This window comes from Serinus canaria, chromosome 1A (assembly GCF_022539315.1).
Source record: "Serinus canaria isolate serCan28SL12 chromosome 1A, serCan2020, whole genome shotgun sequence".
Classification (NCBI taxonomy): domain Eukaryota; kingdom Metazoa; phylum Chordata; class Aves; order Passeriformes; family Fringillidae; genus Serinus; species Serinus canaria.
This window is the reverse complement of record NC_066314.1, coordinates 49112314-49132495: the sequence shown is the minus strand read 5'-3', so window position 1 is coordinate 49132495 and position 20182 is coordinate 49112314. Positions and strand designations below refer to the sequence as shown.

Genomic DNA, 20182 nt, shown 5'->3' with positions numbered 1-20182 from the left:
CAGGCAATGGAGAAGCCCAAGTGACTCTAAAGACTTCAGCCTCTGGAGTGCAAGGTGTGTATCTTGCAGTCTCTGCCTCATAGTTAGGGCATCTCCCCAAAATCTGGACTCCCCATGGGCCTTTTCCCACCCTCTCCTAGGACACAGTGTGGGTGGGGAGGTGGATATTGGAAATGAGAGCCCCAGGCTTTGCTGTAGAGTGATCCTGAGGCTCACGGAGCATCTTTGTCCAGGGCAGGCACTTGGTGAGGGGTAATGGGTTGTGCTCAAGGCCCCAACCTTACCCCTCTGTGGGGCAGCATCCCAGAACGACAGAATTGTTGGGGTTGGAAGTAACCTCTGGAGATCACCTCCTCCTTAGGCAGGGACACCTAGAGCCAGTGACATGGGAAGGCACCCAGGTGTCTCTGGAGAGGGAGGCTCCACGACCTCCCTGGGCAGCCTCTTCCAGTGCCCCTGTCACCTCCAACATAAACAAGTTCTTCCTCCTGCTGAAGTGAAATTTCTGGTGCTTTAGCTTATTGCTCTGCTGGGCACCACTGAAAAGCGTCTGGCACATCCACCCACCCTTGAGATATTTATATGCATTAATGAGATCCATCTCAGTATTCTGTTCTCCAGACTAAACAGGCCCAGCTCCCGCAGACTCTCCTCCTAAGAGATGCTCCGGACCCCGAATCATCTTTGCGGCCTCTGCGGGACCCCTCCGGCGGCTCCTTGTCTCCTACTTGGGAGTCCAGGGCCGGGCACAGCCTCCCTGGGGCCGAGCAGAGGCTGTGGACGGCGGGGGGGCCAGCCCTGCTGGGCCCCACAGAACCCAGGGGTGGCATCGCCCCCAGCCCTGCCCCGGGGTTCTGCCCTAGTACCGGGAGGTGTTCTCCGCTCGGCAGTGCCCGCACCCCGGGCAGCCCGCACCCTCCGGCCCCACGGCCCCGCGTTTGTCCCCGCCGTGTGCTGCGGGCTCCCGCTGCGGCGGCGGGGCGGGGGGAAGGGGAGGCTGCGCGCTCCCGGCGCGGCGCGTCCCCGTGGGCGGGCGCGCGCGGCTCGTCGCCGCCGGGCTGCCAGGCACGGCTCGGCTCGGCGCGGCTCGGCGCAGCCCGGCTCGGCTCGGCGCAGCCCGGCACCGCCCGCCGAGCCCCCCGCCTGCCTCCCGCCCACCCCCGCGCCGCCATGGACGGGGGCGCCTTCGGAGCGGGGAAAGCCGGCGGCGCCTTCGACCCGCAGGCCTTCATCCGGCAGCCGCAGACCATCCTGCGGTTCGTCTCCTGGGTAAGGCCCCGGCGCCCCCGCGGGCAGCACCGACACCGGGGCGGGGGGCGGCCCGTCGGGCTGCGGGGGGCGCGGGGCTCCCTCCGGGGCGGGCGGCCGCCACCGGCCCCGACCCTGACCTTCCTGCACACCTGCGTACACGCTCACACACACACATAAAATCATTACGCTGTGTGTTATATAGCGTTATGTATTATTATATGTTATCATCATATGCTGTTATGTATTACTTATTTATTATTTTATGCTTTCTATATGCATGTGTATGCGCATGTATCCACATATATATATAATATGCATATGTCCATCAATAAGTCTCCACACAGCCTAGATCTGTACACAGAGATATGTACGTATATGCGTCCGTAGCATTTATGGCTATGTCTGTTATAAATATGTTTGGATGTAGGGTTCTGTCTCTGGGTTTTTATATATATATATATATATATATATATCTGTATGTGTAAATGTCCAGGCATATCCACACGTATGCATGCACACAGATGTACAGCTGTATGCACATATATCTGTGTATGGGTATAGGCCCATATAGGGTGGGAGCAGGCTGGTTTGGGGTTTCTCCCGTGGGGAGGGACAGGGTGAGTCAGGCTGGCCCATGACCCTGTCTCCGTCTCTGGTGCTTTCCAGGGTGGGCTGCCTTCTCACTCTTCCATGCCTGTGTGTTTATGGTGGATGCAGGGAGACAGCAGGATGTGGGGTGACAGGAGGAACCCGGGAGGGGGGATGCTGCAGTCCTGGAATTGCTTCCCTGTGGGTCAGGGGGTGCTGGGCTCTGGCCGTGCTGGGGGGGCTGGATGTTGCTCTGCGTTTTACCCTTGTCCTCTCAGCCTCCCAACCTGCTTCCCTGTAACGTTTTCCTCTTGGTAATTTGCGGGGAAGGGGGCAGGGGGAAAGAGGAGCTTAACGGGGGTGTCGTGGGAAGGTTTCTCCCTCTTCCCGTGACGCTGATCCATGGCTACCCATGGGGCTGGCGCGTTTGTTCAAGAAGGTCATTGGGATTAAGGGAGCGAGAGCTGCAGCAGCGAGCTGGCGGGGGAGAGATTGAGGTCTGAGCCTGGAGAGGAGAAGGGAGGGCAGGCAGAGAGCGCCAGGGAGACACATGCGCATGGGAGCTGGCAGGCAAAGCGGCAGGCTGGCTTTGGGAAAATAAAATAAAAGCAGTGCCAGGTGCAATCAAGGAGGAAAAGGGAAGGTTGCCTGGCTTGCTGGTGGTGATGGAGAGGCAGCCCTTGCCTTCCAGACGGGTGGGTGTGTGGTATCCCCTCCGGGTGACTCGGAGGGTGGCTGGAGAGTGCCAGGACAGCTGAGGACTTGATTATTGCGGGCATTCTGTCTGTCTGTCCATCTGCCTGAGCTTGTTTACAGTACAGCACATCACGCTGGGAGGGGTTGGCTTCGCCAGGGCTGCTGCTGGGCACCAGGTGAGGGGGTACACATGTCCCCCACCCCTGGGAGGCTGGAGAGGAGCCAGCCTGTGTGCCCAGGGATGATGGACGTGATGTGACCTACAAAGGCTCTCCCATTGCTAATCTCTGTGGCAGAATTTTATCTTTTTCTATCTGCCTCTTAGTCTGGTGGGTTTTTTTCCTCTTCATCCAAGCACTGCAGGATTTTGGTTTCCCAGAGGCACCAGGTGAGGGAGAGAGAACAAGAAATACATTTGTTTTTTAATTAGGCACCTCATCTGCTTCAGAGTATCTCAGACACTGTTGGCTTGATTGCTGAGCTCATTTCTGTGCCCTGCAAGGTTTCCCCTGGCAAGAAGCACTTTCTACGGAGCAGCATCTTCTTGGGACCCCACGCTATTTCTCCCTGCCCATCTGACCTTGACAAAGGACAGGATGGGATTTACCCCAGACACTTCACTTGGCCCTGGAAATAAAGTTCTTTTGCAGAAGCTGGAAATGCTCCAGGTCAGCAGTTCAGCAAGGGAGGGTGGCATGGCCATCATGGTGCAAGGTTATGCCTTCCTTCTCCTGCTTTTCCACTGGCTTGGTCTTGTGTGTTCTCCTGAGCATCTCTCCTCTAACAAAGCATAGAAACCAAAAGCTCACCCCGAATATTTAATTGTAGTTTTGGTCTTTTCTTTAAACTTGAGAGCAAGAGAGGTCCCCGTGGGCTGTGAAATCCTCTCTCAAGCTGTCGCAAGCATCAGACCCTTGATGGTCCCTTCCATAAATTGGATTAGCTTTTCTGAAAAAAGACTAGTTTGTGGTTTTCTTCCCTTCTCACTTTCTCTGAGAGAGGGTTCCATGGTTCCAGTGGTCAGAGGCTTTCCATTGTAAATCTGTTTGGTATCCGTTTACTTTTGTGATCTTTTGCCCTTCAGTTTAAATGGTGCTTTTCCATCCCTGGTGTTTTCCCCTGGGTATTTATGAACTGATTGCATCCATACTTAGACTTTCTAGTGCCAGGCTCTGTGAGCCAAACTCTTCTGGTGGCCAAGGGCTCTCCCTCCTCGTGGTCTCCCTGGGAATCCTTCCTTTCACATGCTTTTGCACAAACTGAAAGTATTTTGCCTGCCATCTCCAGAGATCTCATTTGCCTTTATCTTGCTCATGGCATGAATGGTGCATTGTCCCTCCAGGGCAAGCTGGAGGCTCCTTTTGGCCTTTTTCACGTGATGAGCTTTCACTGAGCAGAAATTCTCATGATTGCTTCCTTAGGCAGTGACCTTGTGCTTGGGTCATGCTGCCTTTTAGCAAACTTCATGATGGCACAGAGGTGCACATGACTTTTTAATAAGAGGCACCAAAACTGGCTCCTGCCCACAGAGTTTGCAGCCCAATTGAGGCAGCAGCAAGTCTCCAGGGAGAACTGCAGGATCAGGAACAGATGGGATGACCGAAGATTATTTATGTTGCTCCTTGCTGAAGAGGAGATAGGATAAGTTTGACAAGGAGAATGCTAAACTGTGGAAAGAGTTTAGCAATTCTGGAACATCTGTCCACCACGACAGTGTTGTGAGGCAGCTCAGGTTTCATGGGTGCTTTGGAGGTCAGCAGGCACAGCAGAGTGAGTGTCTCCCTACAGGAAGGTTGCCTGGTTGCCTGGTGTGTGTGCTGGTGATCAGTGGTAGCTCTGTGAGGTTCCTGTGTCAGGTTGGATGTTAAGGTGACCCAGAAGCTGCAGCTATTGGTCCTACAGCTGGAGCTAGTGGCGTTGGGGACCCACACTGAGCTAGGGCTGTCAGGATTCTTCTTGAAATAAAGCAGGCAAGTGTGAGCACATCCCTACATATTCCCCCTGTGCCCTGGCCCACAGGGCAGTGCAGCAGTGCTCTCCACAGCCGATGCAGGGGTAGCTGGGTGGCTCCTCTGCAACCCACAGGCGTTGGATATAGTGCTGGTGCCATAAATAAGTAAAATGCTAATTGAAACAGGTTGTTCCAGGTGCTCCTGTCTGCTTGGAAACCTGCTTGCTGGAGAAACTGAAGTGCTGCTTGATGTAAAAGCCTAACAAGGCAAAAGTAACTCAGTTTTTGGAAGGAGGCCCAGCTTGTTTTGACATGGGCTTGAGTAAGAGTATTTCTAACCAGAGCTGCACAGACAAAGCAGCCCATTAAAACTTGTCACATGGGTTGAGGTGCCAGGTCCCCCTCCGACACCAAGGACACTGCCTCTCTGAAGGGAGGGTCAGTGAGGAGAGGCACTCAGTCTCCTTTTCCATCACTTACTGCTGTTTTCACCATGTCCTCTGGCTGATAGGAGCGCCCAGAACATTTGAACTGGTACAGGAAGGGCTGTTCCCTGTGTCTACAGACACAGCACATCCCAAGCAGCTCCAGCTGAGCAGACAAGGCAGGTGAAGGAAAAGAATCACATTCCTGGCTTCCCCATGAGAGGCTGGCGTCTGAAAGCTGGAGGATGAGAGCTAGCCACAGCATGGCAGAGAGCCCCATCTCCTGCCTTGCCAGCAGGTCCTTGGCTTGCCACACTCATGCTTGGCTTACAACACCACTAGTCTCTTCCTAAGGACATGTAGGATGGCCTTGCAGTGGCAGTTAAACTGAGCCTTAGAGCCTGGAGGTCTTATTAGTCTAAAACCAGCTGCAACTGGGCTCCCACCTTCCTTCTGTCCCCAGCTAATTTAGCTGAGACCTTGCCCGTGTTCCTGACCCATACATAGCTCATGCTTTCTGCCTCTGCTCCTCCACCCCATTTTTGCTGCAGCCCCCATGCTCGCTGGCTGTGTGCTTGTGAGGTAAGTTAGTGTCGATGAAAGGAGCACAGGGGTTCACAGCACGTGCTCTCAGTCAAGCCCTAGGGACAGTTCTTCATGGGATGTCCTTCCCTAGGTCAGCTTCAAAAGGATTTTGGGGGTTTTGCTGTCATAAAGATTGGGTGAAAGGCTGTGTCACAAGATGAACAACAGATATGCACAGTTGCTCAGTGATTCAAGTCGAATACAGCAGGTTGTATTGTTTCCAGCACAGCATTTCCAGGAAGGATCTTGGAGCAGAAACAAATCTCTCATTAATGATATTTCCAGATAAAAATCTGAGAAGTAGCAATAGGGACCAAAGACAGTCAGAAACATGAACAAAAAATAACCATATGTAATATGCTGTTTGAAAACATGAGAGGCATACAGGGGAGAAGCAGAGGAGTTGCGTGGTGATGGGACATGGCTAATGCAAATATTTGTATGGAACAAGGCAGCAGAGAGGATCTGTGTGGCTGCAAGAGGAGCAGGCACTGCAGGTGGCATGGCGTGCAGTTCTCTGCCTATGCTGGCACAGCCAAGCCAAGGAGGGGAAGATGTGGCGCTAGAAAGAAAACTGAACTTTTCATCTGGGAAAAAGATGCAACTTTTGGGTAGCCACTTCACTGACCAGTGGCACAGCAATGTAGGGACCATCTAGAAAGTACAGAAGAACCTGGATACCATCACATATGATTGTGGAAGGCTGTCACTAGCCGTGGTGGGACAGAAGATGCCATTTAACCATGGGACGACCTGAGCACAGGTCTGGTGGGGGGCAGAAGGGTTAATGGCCAGGCAGTCAGCTGCCAAACCATGTATGAAAAAAAGGCTGGCTGGCCAGGAAAGTGTGTCCCAGATCCCATGGCAGGAATTAGGGATGCGGAGCCTTTCTCCCTTCAGTCACCTGCTCCGGCTCAGCCCTGGCTGGGGAGCTGGTGCCACGTGGCTGATGGCCAGGGAGGGTGAGCTGGGAGGGAAGTACTGGCACACCCGTGCTTTTCCCGTGTTCAGGGAAATGGGGTCCAGGGAGACTGGTCTCCTCCAGCACCTGCACAAGGCTCAGACTGTCGAGACTGTGGGCAGGAGTTGTTTGCTGCGTGGTGCAGGCTGGGGGGAATAAATAGAGGCTGCCTGTTTCCAAGCTGCCAGTCCCATGCATCTCAAAAGCTGCATGTGTTTTCTTCAAGATTAACTAAATACAAGTAGGTTTAATGACAATAATAATAATTATTATATTCCATGTCTGTGCAGGGCACTCCAAAACTTTCCAGAGACTCCATTTGCAAGTGGCTGAATGAAAATGAAAGCCAGATCATCTCTGCCAGTTTATCATTTGCACTGTCTCCTGCTCTTGCTTTCTTTTTAAACAGATTCATTCCTGTCGTTACCAGATCAAACTCAGAAGAAGTTATGGCTTCATTCTGCCAGAGGGGGATTTGATTTAAAGTCCCACGAGGAATATTATGTCATTAAACTATTTCCTCTCTATAACAGAATAAAAAAGGGGTATGTTAGAGGGAGAGGCAGCACACAGTGCAACAGAGGCTGTGACTGGAGGGCATTGCAGCGAGCCTGAGCAGGCAGCTTGGCAGAAGCCCTCTTCAGCCTCATCCCAGCCACAGCCATCATGGGGATCTTGGGGATGAAGTCAGGAAGGCAGCATGACAAAGTGCTGGGATGAGGTACAGGAAAATCCTAGTGCACTGCCAGAGGCTGGCCGTGCTTTGCATCCATCACATGATGCTCAGGAACATCTGATGCACGGCTGGGGATGGGCAGCATGGTGGAAATTGCCTCACATGATGCTCAGGAGGTTTTGCCTGGCTTTCTGCAGGGTTGAGCCTGCAGTGGGGAGGGACTGGTGAGCCTCTCTTCTCATCTCTTACCTTTGCCTTTGGCAAAATCAGATCATCTAGTGTACCAAGGGGGAAAGAAAGGTGTTTTATGACAAGATGCAGAATTTTGCTTGCTTTGCACTTTTCTCACTTTAATGAGCCTTTACGTGCCTGTAATGGCCAGCATGAGCCCCTTGAGAAACGAGGTGAGGAAAACTCTCAGCTTCTCTGTCTCCTCCCCGCAGTGCTAAGCATTAAGTTCATTTTGCTGCGTCTCTTGGCACATTACTCTGCCTGTGTCAGCTTTGCAATGCACCTGGCTCTGGCTGCACTTGCTGTCCTCAAAACTCTTGGATGAAAACAGGAATCGAGGAAAATGATTGCAACAACCTATGTGGACATGGTGTGTAAGGAGCAGTGAAGTGGAGCAAAGCCTGGTCCTAGCAGCAGGGCTGAGTTGGTCAGATCTTTTCCAAGTGCTCTTTTCTGTCCCCCTTTTGAGTGTAGCCAAATATATTACTGCTTATTAAATGAGTACCTCCAGACAGGCCACACACCTGCCCAATTGATGTTGCTCTTGGAGGCTTAAAGAAACCCTCTCAACCTAAAATCTAGTTAGTTCAAGTCTGTTAACTGACTTAAGTAGCCTTGCTGAAGAAATGAGGCAGGTTAAGTGCACAAAGCTGGGGGTGGTTGGCTGGTTTTCATTACCAAGGATCAGAAAGTGGCCAGCAATCTCCCTCTGCAGAGTGGAAAGATGGGCTGCATTTGGGAGCCTCGGGAGGCCTCCTGTTAGCCTGCAGTCAAGCCACTTGTCTGCATCTTACTGCTTAGTCAGGAGAAGACTTCTGCCGTCTTCTCCTTGCTTCGTCTTTGCAGTTGGATGGGAATTTTGGGCCACTTTATCAGTGGCTTTAGGCAAGGCTTTGTGCAGCAAGTGCCAAGTGGGGGGAGAAGACACAAGCAGCAGTAACACAGAGCAGTAAGTGGCTTGTGCCAGTGCTGGTGGTCACTGGTATTTCCTTACAAGTGCTGCAGATGTGCCAGGAACAGGAACGTAAACACTTCATCCTTGAAAACTTGGTGCTTTGTTTATAATCTAAGCAGTCATTCATTCTGCATCTGCTGCTTAGATCATCTTGCAGGGCATGGATTGTGAAATCAAGGAAATAAAATATATTTGCTCTTTCTAAGATGACTTGCCATGTCAGTGAGCTTCCACCCAGCTGCTCCCATACCAACAAGGAATATCTGTCATGGATGAAGTGTGCAAATGCTTTTCCTAAAGGCTGCAAGATCTAAGCTCATAACTATGATTTTTTTTTTTAGAAAATTGTTTGTCACAACTGTTTCCAGGTATGGACACCATGGGAATGAAAGAGGTGAGGTTGCCTGTCGGCGGCGGCAGCAGCAGCAGCAGCAGCAGTTTCTTTTGCTGTCCAGCTCTGCCTGGAATCTCTGGTTTGAGCCTGCCCATTCTTGCCCAGTCAGTGTAACCCAGCCCAGCTCAAGGCTTCTGTGCACAGTGGGCCCTCACAGCGTTTTGCTGTGCCATCAGGGTGGTGACAGGCTGACAAAGGGAGCACACCCTCTCTTTGCCCTCTCTGCAGTGCCAGGGAGTGGAGCATGGATCAGAACTGATGCCAATGGTCAGGAAAACACAGAGAGAAGGAGACATCTCGTAAGCTACTGTGCTTTGGTCCATAGAAAGCTTTCCTAAGGGCAAAGAGTACTTTGGGATGGCTGTTTCAGGACAGAAAGGATAAGCATCCACAGTGTCTTATTCTGCTCACAAGTGAGAACATGCTTAGTGAAATCTCCCTAGAAAACTCCTAAGATGCTTGCCTGTAAATCATACCTTGGGCACCTCCAGGCTGTGAAACAGGTTTCTCTTCATAGGAGAGAAGTCTGGCATCTTGGCTGACTGCAGGTGGAGAAAGGAAGTTAGGAATGCCACTTCTGCTTGAAAATCAGGGAGCGGGAGATGTTCCTCTAGTCTTGTGACTCTGAGCTGTGCCTTTATGATGTGCCAGCATAAAAAGGTATGAAAGAGCAAATGCAAAAAGAAATTATTCTGTCCAGCCCAGCAGCAAACCCAAAGGTAGGAGCAGAGAGGAGATGTGTATCAGGATGTATCTCCACAGATGTGTGTCTGTGGAGGGACTATTGCAAAAGTTCATTCATCCCAAATGAGTGAGCAGAGACTCACAATAAATCTCATTGCAAGGATTTGTCTGACTCAGGGAATCAACATTTTACTAGTTTTGAGTCCTAAACCAAAACTGAACACCAGACTATGCTACTGCAGAGGCTGTTCCTCATCTTCAAAAAGAAGATAGGCTTTCTGTCTAATGCTGCAGAAAACAGGGCGTCCACTTTGTAAGCTCAATATATGGAGGTTGGTACTTCAGGTGTCAGCATCAGTGCTGGTCACAACCTCACATTGGGATGTCACTTCAGGAGTCTGTCAGCTGTCCCTCGGGTCAGAGGAGCAGGGTGTTACTGCCAATGACCCTAAGCAGACCTGCCAGCCCAGCCTGTTGTGAAGGTGTGTGAGACATCCTACCAAAAGAGCCTGGCTGTAATTTTCTGCAATTTTGCTGCTTTCCAAACCATTCAGGCTAAAATTTTGAGGACTAAATCTTTGCTTCTAACAGAAGAGATTCTTATTTAATTTTCACAGGCAATTTCTGCAATATATGATCAATCTCGATTTGCAAGAAGAAGGAGGAGGAGGACAAATCGGTTATTTTGCTTCTAAACTTAAAAAGCTCTTATGATTTTCAGAGAACCCATATAGCTCCTACGCTTAGGAACACCAGCTTCCAGCTTTTTTTAGTTTGCTCTGGTGATACACCCAATTTCAACAACCCAAGTGTGACCCAATTATGAGACTTGAGGTGAAAAAATAATTTTCGTGTCAGTGGATATTTGTTAAGAGTTTGGCAGGTGAAATGTGATTGATGTTGAATATCTGCCCAAGGGCTGTTGGGGGACTCTGAGTAAGGCTTTTCCTTTGGATCCTGATGCCCCAGGCCAAGCAGCAGAGGTCTGTGCTTTGCATCTCAGGTATCCAACCTCACTGACAATAGGTGGTGTATTGGGTTGGCATTAATCAGCTATTTTCCCTGCACTCACAAAGCTGCTTCTCTGCTTTCTGGGCTGTCTTCTGGTGCTTGGTTGGGTTAAGTGGAACTGGGGTCCTGACCAGGCAGACAGTCAGACCTAGATCCACTTCCTGCAGGAGACTTGGCCTCCTCATCTTCTTGTGTGCTGCTTCTTCCTGGGGATGGGAGGGTGGTTTCAAAGGTGCCAAGTCTTGTTGTGCAGACATCTCCCAAGCTGGCAGAGTACCCTGGTGATGTCCCAGTGCACTTCATATGTAATTTCATCCCATGCTTGAGGTCCCATTCCCATTTCCCTGAGGCTCTTCTTGCAGGCAGCATCTAGTCAGCTGTTCCTAGTGAGGGTCTCCAGATGCTCTGCAAAGAAAAATCTGTACATGCTGCCTTAATATTCCCCTCTTTTTTCTGTGGGGAAGGGGAAGCTGCTTATTTGAGGTGCAAGGTGCAGGACTGGGGCTGCTGTAAATAGCTCTCTGCTTTGGTGAACCTGCTGTGTCAAAGAGGGACAGCTTTGTGGCAGGCGACGAAGGCTAAGCCCATGAGCAAAGATTAGACCAGCAACTGCGGATTAGGGCATTGCTACCTGGACTCATCCTTAATTTTGCCTGATTTAAAATAACATGCAGTGGCAGTGGTGGTGACAGGTAGGGAGGACTCACAGTAGCCCTGATGAGTGGACCTGGGGTAAGGATGTTTGGCTGAAATCTATGGGGAAGGTTGGAGGGTGTTGGCATATGGGTGAGTGGACAGGATAGGTGGTGTCATGGAGTGGGGTGATGGAAAACTGGTGGAGAGAGGTCTGTGGTGTGGGGAAATGGGAAGATTGGAAGCCCAGCAGAATGGAGCTGCAGAGCAAGCAGGGCTGTAGATTGTGGGAGGGTGGATGGGGAAAAGAGCCTCGTAGCTTGATAGATAAAATCAGTGAACAGATGCATGGTAGAAACAATCTCTTGAAGAGAAAGGAGTGAGTGGGAGAATAAGTGCAAACTAAGAGGATTTCCACTACTTGAAGCCATTGTATGCAGGCACGCACACCAAAACCATATCCCAATTTACATTCCATGTCACCTCCCTGTGTGTCTGTGGGAAGCCACCCTTACTCCAGACTGCAACTGCTTTGCATCGCTTTAGGACAGATGGATAAAAAGGTTCAATCTAAAAATGTCCTATTATAAGTTAATCCTCAGAAATAAAATGAGACCATGTTCCTAGTAAATTCCCTGTGGCTACAACCCAGGCAAGGCAGCCAGGCAGGAGCTCAACAGAGCAGAAAGTTGCTGCTGAAGGGTGTCTGTCCCCTGCAGAGCTCTGCTCCTTTCTGCTGGTCCAGAGAGATGGGGCCTGCCCTGATGTGTCTCCGGCCTCCCTCCCCACCAGGTGTTCTCCATCGTGGTGTTTGGCTCCATTGTCAATGAAGGGTACGTGAACCGCGTGGATGAGGTAGAAGAGCACTGCATCTTCAACCGCAATCACAATGCCTGCAACTATGGCATTACCGTGGGTGTCCTCGCCTTCCTCAGCTGCCTTCTTTACCTGGCTCTGGATGCCTACTTCCCGCAGATCAGCAGCGTCAAGGACCGCAAGAAGGCAGTGCTCTCGGACATCGGCGTCTCGGGTGAGCTTCCCAGCCCTTTGGCCATGCTGGCTTATTCCAGCCTTTCAGGCAAACTGCTTAATGTCAGGCTCTCCCTGAAGTTTGTCAAAGGGGCCAGGAATGGAGTGAGGACAGGAGCAGGTGAAGCACCTGGATTTGCTAAGGACTTTGGGCTTGCAAGTTCTTTCACAGTTAGCTCCTTGCCTAGCAATCTTATGTACAGCTGACAAGAGAAGGTTGGAGGATTGTGCCCTGTTTTTCTGTTGCCTTGGAATGCTCATTTCCCTCACTGCCAGGTGTCTGCCTGTGCTTGGCAGAGGGTGAGTGCCTCCTACCTTCACCCCTTTCCTGGGAGCACAGCGTGTTAGTGATCTTTCAGCACCTTTCCTTGATGTGAGTCCCTAAGCTGCTCTGTCCTGAGCACAAGCTGGTCTCTGTGTAACTGCAGACCAGCTGCTTCCCACTCTTTTGCAGCTCCCGTGGAAGGAATTGCTCTTTACTTGTCCTTGCAAGACAGGATTGTGAAGCAGTGGCTGTTTCATAGAGCCCAGGTGATTGCTTTAGTACTGGAAGCCCTTCAGGCTCCCTCCCAAGGCCAAATGCAAGTCCTATGATCAATCCAAACACCAGCAAATGAACTCTCCTGAGGTGCTCTCTGCAGGCACCTCTTGGTCACCTTGACAATTTGCTGTCAGGGAGCCTGCCAGCTCAGTTGAGCTCAGATTGGCTGAGCAGTCAGTTTGGCCCAGTCTGCAACATAGTGGTGGGTCTCAGAGGGTTGAAATTTCCAGAGAAATGTAATATGTATATGTTATGCTCACGCGTATCTTCTTCTTGTCTTTGTCCTTCCCTTTGGCACGCCGGTGGTGGTCCATCCCAGCCTTTTGGGCATTCCTCTGGTTCGTTGGCTTCTGCTTTCTGACCAACCAATGGCAAGCTTCGAAACCAGAGGATAACCCACTGAATGAGGGAGGGGATGCAGCCCGAGCAGCCATCACATTCTCGTTCTTCTCCATCTTTACCTGGGTGAGTAGAGTAGTCATGATGTGGGATCAAATGTGCTCTGTGCTGTATTATCTTGTGAGGAATAAAAAGAGACTGGCTGAGAGTGGGGCTCCTGGGATCTCAGTTCACATGGCTTCTGAGAAGGAAATGCAGGAGAGGCGGTGGTTGGCAAGTAAACTTGGGACTCAAAAACTTGCGTAGAAAAAGGTTTCAGAGCACTAATAAGCACAATGGGCAAGAGAGGCTCATATCCCTGTAAGGAGTGTTCTCAACAAACCTTTAATATGACCTTGGACAATCCAGCTCCCCAACCAACATTGTTGTAGAATCATACAATAATTTGGGTTGGAAGGGACTTTTAAAGGCCATCTAGTCCAACCCCCCTGCAAAGAGCAGGGACATATTCAACTAGATCAGGTGGCTCAGAGCCCAGTTCAATCTGACTTCAAAAATTTGCAGGGATGGGGCATCCACTACCTCTCTGGACAACCTGTTACTGTTTTCTCTGTGTGTCAGAGGACTTCAACAGCATTTTCACCTTACAGACACTAAACAGAAAAGGGAGCTGCAGGCCAGGGGTTACACCCATCTCCCTCCCACTTTTGCTCTCATCGTGCAAGATGTCATCATTGTTCTTCTGGATTCTGCACCCACCACTGGAGTGCCACCTCACTGGGTTGCCTTTTAGGAAGGTGATAGTACTGTCTTAAGACTGCCCTTTCCCCAGCAGTTCTTTATTGCCAGTTTCCTGGAAAAACTGTTGGGTGAAATATAAATATCTCTGATGACTTCCTCCTGCCTCTGAGAGCACCAAGCACAAGTGATTTTTTTCTGAAGTGACAGGATAGTGCCAAGCAGGAAAGCATTTTAACCTTGTCTCCATGCATAAGCCCTTGTGGCTTTATCTTCTCCTCTTCCTACAGGCCCTGATGTTGGGCAGGGGCCAGATAGGAAAGGTGCCATAGGACCACAGAGCCATCAAAGAGGAAAGGGGGCTGCAAAGGGTTGTGCTGTCAGAACCCTCACCACGATGACACTGGACAGGATTGAGGGACAGCAGTGTGTGTTCCCTTCATGAGCTGTGTCCTGCACTCAAGAGCTGCCAAAAGCCCCTTGCAAGCTCCAGCAGAAAGTGAGACAAGGAGCAGGGTTTTTGCAAGGGGTCCCTCAGGACACTTTTGGAGGTGCCATCACCTGCAGTGATCCTCTCCCATGCACAGGCTTGCAAGTGGCCAAAAAGGCATCCTCTTCCCCTGGTTCCTTGTTTTTTTTTTTTTTAATTTCAAACACTCTGGTTTGCTCTACCTTACTGATTCTCCTTCCCACAACCCTCTCTCTCTCCTCACAGGGCTTCCTCGCATTTCTGGCTTTCCGGAGACTCGGAGACATTAATTTTCAGGAGGAATACAATACCCTGTTCCCTAACTCCCCATCCTTGCTGCCTTAGTGCCCCTTGTTGATGGGAGAATTTGGGGGAAGGGGTGGAGGGATGCAGATGGAGGAGGTCACTGAGCAGAGCTGGTTCCAATGCCCTGACTATGAGTGTGTGGTCACTGCAGGGCATGGGATGGGAAGATATGGGCCATTGAATTGGAGTGGGGTTGTCCATTAAATGGGGGATCTCCCTCTGGAGGGTTGGAACTGGCAATTTCTTCTCCTCTTCTGCTCCCTTCTCTCCCTCACCCATACCCTAACTAATGCTGTGTAACACCACTGTGCCTTTTTTTGATGACTGCTCAGACCTAATACTTCAGCCAGGAGATGCCCTCTGCCCCCAATATTTTATCTCTTCCATTTCTTCCCAGACCTCATTCCCCAAAAACCTCTCCCCCATCACTTGCTAGACTCCTCAACTCTCTCAGGGATGCTCTGGGACAATGAGCCATGCCTGCTGAACCCTGTGCCCAGGCTCCTGTAGTCCACCAAAAGGTGCCTGAGGCAGGAGACAGCAGTTTGCTTGCTAACTCTCCCCTGATCTGGGAAGCAGCTGCCTTGCTTCCAGCTGCTCCTTCCCAAGGTCTGTGCTACACCTTGCAGATGTTGACTGGTGAAGGTGTTTCAGGGGGTGTCCTCTACCTCAGTACATTGTGTCAAATCCTGCTTTCCTTACTGGCCTTTACAAGTCAAATGGCCTCGTGGACGCAGCCCAGCAGCTGAGCCCTCTGGTGTTGCTGAGGCAGATTGCCTCCCCACAGCCAAGAGGGGCTGACTGGGATAACCAGTGCCAACTGAGCCTCTGCCACCCATGCAATGTTGGTGAAACCCTGCTGGCAGACAGGAGGTGCCCTGAACATCCCAGAGAAAGCAGGGAGCCTTGGCAGGCTGCACACAGCCAGCTGGTCTTGCAGCCATCCATGCCCCGTCCTCCTCTCTCTCCTTGTGGGCTCGTGCTTTCTGTGGGAGAGCGTGGACTTCCATGCTCGTGGGGCATTTCACCGGCCATCTGCCAGGCGGGCCTCGCACACTAATCCGTAACCACTACTAACCCCACTTTTGTTTGTTTCTCTTTTTCGGTACGTTCCTCCTCTTTTTCTTCTTCCCTCTCTGCTTCCCATCTCTTCCCTCCACCTCCTCCCTTAAAGGTGGGCCAGGCGTTCCTGGCGTATCAGCGTTTCCAGCTGGGTGCCGATTCGGCCCTCTTCTCCCAGGACTACATGGACCCAAGCCAGGACTCCGGCATGCCTTATGCTCCCTACACGAACGAGGAGGATGCTACAGATGCGGTGGGGACGTACCAGCAGCCCCCTCCAGCAGATGCTTTCGACACCGAGACACAGGGGTACCAAACGCAGAACTACTGAGCCACCGATGCCCCTTTCCCTTCCCCTTTCCCTTCTGCCCCCGTTCCCACTGCCGGCAGAAAGCCGAGGCACAAACAAGACACGTGCATAGTGGTACAAGAGGTGGCTCTCAGCTATGCTCCAGCCTTCTGGGTCATCTGTTTTTATTTATTGTTTTTAAAAAAGGCAAAAAAAAAAAAAAAAGGAAAAAAGGTTTCCCCATCACCTATTCCTTCTCCTCTCCCACCAAGCGACCTGCCAGAACCAAATTTTTCCCAAATCTGCATTTTGATAGGAAGGTCCCTCCTGTCCTCCTCTCCCTCTGCCTTGTTACAGAGGGCAGAGTCTGTCTTGTGGACAGGAGAGGAGCTATGGCACTGGCAGGGCAGGGGAAAGGTTGTTGGAGGCAGAACAGAAGAAATGAGAGGGACCGGGGACCTTCCTAGAAGAGATGGTCCCATTAAAGGCTGGAGTAGATGTGGGAGCATCCACATTGGTTTGGAGCACCTGGTGGATCAGGGAGGAGAATGGTGTTGGAGTCAGCATTCAAGAGTGTGAGGAGGGGCCTGGAGGACAGAAGGAACAGCGTCCTCCATGTAAAGACAAGGGGGCTTTTCCCTGCCACATGCTAGTGAGGGAGGGGTGCTTTATTTTTAGAGGGTTTGGGAGAAGTGGTATTGGAGAGGAGAGTACAAGAAGAAGAAATGGGAAGGGAAAAAGGAAGATTTGCAGGTACAATCAGAAATCGCAGGCACATCTGCGTAGGTTACAGGAAGAGACTGAGCACAGCACAGGGGTGGTGCCCTGAGATTCAGTCCTTCCTCAGCCCCCTTGGATTGAGGTGGACGGTGATTCCCCTTGGCTGTATGTCCTGCTAGTCACTGCTTTTCCCAGACCAGTGTTTGATAAGGCAGGAGGGGAGCCATGCCCAGTCTCTGGGCCCAGATAGAGTGCCTGTGGGAGGAAGGATGGAGGAGGTGGGCTTCTAGAGAGCCCTGAGCGCCTTCAACCCCAGCTGGGCTAGTTCAAGGGGGAGAGGGGAGCTTTGTCATTTCACCCAGAGAAGGAGGAACAGAAAGACAGTTTTGTTCCTCAGGTCCTGCTGAACCTTCTGTTCCTCTGTTCCTTTACAATAGTGCAGAGCCTCTTGCTGACACCATCTTTGTAGCACACAGGAATGGAGCAGGACCCCACCTAGGAAGAAATACTGCTGCTGAGATAGCCAGCATATGTCTGGCTCTTGCACAGGAGTGCAGCCAAGCGGGAGGGGTTCTGCCCTGTACAGCTGCGCTTTGCTTCCTACTCAGACAGGGAAGAGGTCTTGGTGTGCAGAGAATTGGTTGGGGCCAGATTGAGCTGTCTGAAAACTGATCTTTCTGTACTTGCCATAGACCATACCTTAGTGCTCTTCTGCAGCATCTCAGATCCTGGCTGACTTTAAAGCCTCGCCTAGGTGGCAGCAGTGACTATTAGATAGAGGTCTTATGGGTGTCATTCCACTCTCCTCATGATTTTGCTCCAAGTAAAGACACAACTGTGGAAGCCCACTCTTTGTTCCAAGTTAGAAGTTCGGTCTGTGCGTGAAGACAGATTCCCAGATTTCCCCTAAATGGAAAAAATTCAGCAATAGCTACCTAGATAATTCTCCTGGGCACAGACATCTCTCAGAGCACAAGAAGCAGGCTTTATCTTGCAGAAGCGAGGAGCTCCATCCCCCAGGCAGCCACCCTGCTTGACGGCGACACTGGTCCCAGTAGCCGAAATCAGGAGCAGATCTAAAATCTGTCAGTGCCTGCACTGCACATCCAGCCTATTCCTCATAGCCCCCTTAGGAGTGGGGAGAATGGGACACAGGCCTGGGCTTTGGTTGTGTGAATATCTCATCTGGAGGACACCAAGGTTACCAGTCCTTCCCTCCTCCTAGTGCCCCACAAAGATAAGGAAGGGGTAGAAACTGTAGAGCAGCAAGAGGAAGTGGAGCAGTGTTCTCCACTGTATACACAAGCACTGTTTCTCCTTGTTCCTTCCAGCACATTTGTGCTGCTGGCGGCTGTCCCCATGGCTTGTCCTCCCCAGACTTGGCCTGCCTCACTGGTGGTTACCCACTGGTTAGGACAGGAGCAGGGGATTGGGTAGCCCTAGGACGCAGCAGGAATGACTGGGCACAGGCACACATCCCTTGCTCTGTGCCTATGAGTGAATGCAATACTGTAAATAAGAGGGGTGCTTATAGGAAGGAAGACCCTCGAGCTTCATTTTCTGTGGGTTCAGCCTAATATTTAGGCTTGGGATGGGTTTACTTTATTGAGAGAGGCTTGTTGTGACTGGATGTGGGAGGAGCACCCTCCTGCCTGTCTCCCACCAGGGAAGAAGAATGATTGAATGATGAGGCGGAGGAGGAGAGAAGTTAGTTGTACTCGCCTAGATTCATCTGTGTCATCCTTCATGCTTTCCTTTGGGGTGTGGGGAGGGAGCCAAGAGGAGGTGGAGGCTATAAGTAACCACCCTCAGCACAAAAATATGTTGTACATTTTGGGAGATCCCTCTTCTGTGAGTGACTAGGCACATAAGGAGAGGTACAGACAGTATGTGGGGGATCTACCTGGGGCTCTGGTTTGGGGTGTGATGCAGGAGCATCTTGCATGCCTCTTCTCCCATCAGAGTTATGTAGGTGGCTAAACACCATTTGGGGCTGACTAATGAGCAAGCTTTTCTTTATCCTCTTGGGCTTGCTTCCCTCCTGTAACCAGCTGATGGCTCAGGTGGGCTTGAGGCAGGAATGAGCCTCCCTGTCAGAACCAGTACTTCAGTGGGACATGAGCCAAGTGACTTCATCTCGGGTTACTTCCCATCTCTCTGTTGTTCTCCTTGCTTTGTGTCATAAGAAAAGCATTGATGTGACACTACAACAGTAGATACTCGGACAGCTTCTTGCTTTTGCTCATGGGTTTCAGCCTTTGCAGTGGGGTGTTGGTGGTGGCAGACCTGGGAGTGGGACTCTGCTTGTTTGCATTTATTTAGTCCTTTAAAATGCAGAATGCAATTTCCAGTGGCATTTGGCTGGTTCTGTAGCTGATGAGACATACAGAGCTACTCAAAGGGCTGGTAATCTTATCTTAGGTGCTTCTGATAAGGTGCTGCATATTTCTGGTGATCATAGCCGAGACCTGAGCAGCTGACTGGAACATGTCCCTTTTGCATTCTAAGTGCGGGTGAGATCAGCCCCGCTCTGGAGATTAGGAGATCAGAGGGAAGGCTGAATAAGCAAAATGATAAGGTGGCTTTCTTCCCCCTCTGCCATTTGTTTCTATTACAGGGGATTACACATCCCTTGTTGGGAGCAGTGGCTCCTTGATGTCTTCTTATTTTATGAAGCCCCCAGTTAAGGGACTGTTTTGTGGAAGCAGAAGCTGTGAAGGGCAAAGAGATGATGAAATGTTGCCCCAGTTCTGTCTGTGCATTCAGCCTCCTGATGTGTCCCCATGCCTGGATCCCCACCACCCTGTTCATCACCTCATCACACGCCCTTCCTCTCTGCGTTATTCCTGGCAGTTCCCACAGGGGAGGAGGTGTCTTTGTCCCTGTACCCTTGCAAGCACTTGGGAGGACCCAGGAAGGCAGCATTGCAGGGTGATTCCCACAGGAGTCTCAGCTCCCATCCCCAGAGCAGGTACAAGGTAAGGAACCCAGTGAGGCCACCTCATGCAGCAAGTTCAAACGATCCATCCAGACAACTCCCTGCTGCCTGTGTGGCATTTGTAACACCACCTGGGCTGCCCTGCCCCTTCCCCTGCCACATTACTGCCTGTGTATAGTATATATATTATATATATATATTTAAAGAGATGTATAATATAAAGCTATACATATATACGTATATCCGATGACTCATGGATAGTCTGCCGCATACAGGATCCTCTGAGTGGTCTTGTCTAAGCCCGAGTGTCCCTTCACCCCTCCTCCTCCTCCTCCTCCCCCTGCCCTGTCCCTTCTGAAATTCAACTACAGCGAACCCCGCCACCTCGGCACCTGTGTTTACAATGTCCTATATATTTGTGGTTAACAAAGTGAAGGTGGTAACTACTGGTGTCTCAATAAAGTTACGACGTTCAAAATAACCATACTATATGGAAAAAAAAAAATTGTCTGGATTTTCTTCTTTGTGGAGGGATGGCTTTTTAAGCTTGGTTTGCTACAAGAGCATTGGGTCCTGTGCTCCTGCATGGCAAAGCTGGCAAGTTTAGTGACAATCAGTGGCTTGGATGGAGGAAAGAAACCTAAAGAGCTGCCCTTCTTGAGATGTTTCAGTGGAAGCCAATGGTTGTATGTTTTACTTAGCCTAAGTTT

At 50.9% G+C, this 20182-nt stretch overlaps 1 protein-coding gene across 2 annotated transcripts; it reads left to right on the top strand.

Moving 5' to 3' along the window:
* Positions 1-1048: 1048 nt before the first annotated feature.
* Positions 1049-19953, top strand: SYNGR1 (synaptogyrin 1). Of its 2 annotated transcripts, none has more exons than XM_030237749.2 (4): positions 1049-1269; positions 11834-12071; positions 12931-13076; positions 15638-19953. In XM_030237749.2, exons 1-4 carry the CDS (start codon positions 1171-1173, stop codon positions 15854-15856), a joined length of 702 nt encoding a protein of 233 aa, XP_030093609.1. In that variant the 5' UTR covers positions 1049-1170; the 3' UTR covers positions 15857-19953. The 2 variants fall into 2 exon arrangements, with proteins under 2 accessions (XP_030093609.1, XP_030093610.1); XM_030237750.2 differs by having other exon boundaries at positions 1053-1269; positions 14404-19953.
* The last annotated feature ends 229 nt before the right edge of the window (positions 19954-20182 follow it).

Bases quoted from the DNA above. Each gene is read 5' to 3' on its own strand.
- SYNGR1 (XM_030237749.2), top strand. From the start codon at position 1,171: ATGGACGGGGGCGCCTTCGGAGCGGGGAAAGCCGGCGGCGCCTTCGAC. The intron at 12,072-12,930 runs GTGAGCTTCCCA...GGTCCATCCCAG, and splicing joins CTCGGACATCGGCGTCTCGG to CCTTTTGGGCATTCCTCTGG. The intron at 13,077-15,637 runs GTGAGTAGAGTA...CCTCCCTTAAAG, and splicing joins TCTTCTCCATCTTTACCTGG to GTGGGCCAGGCGTTCCTGGC.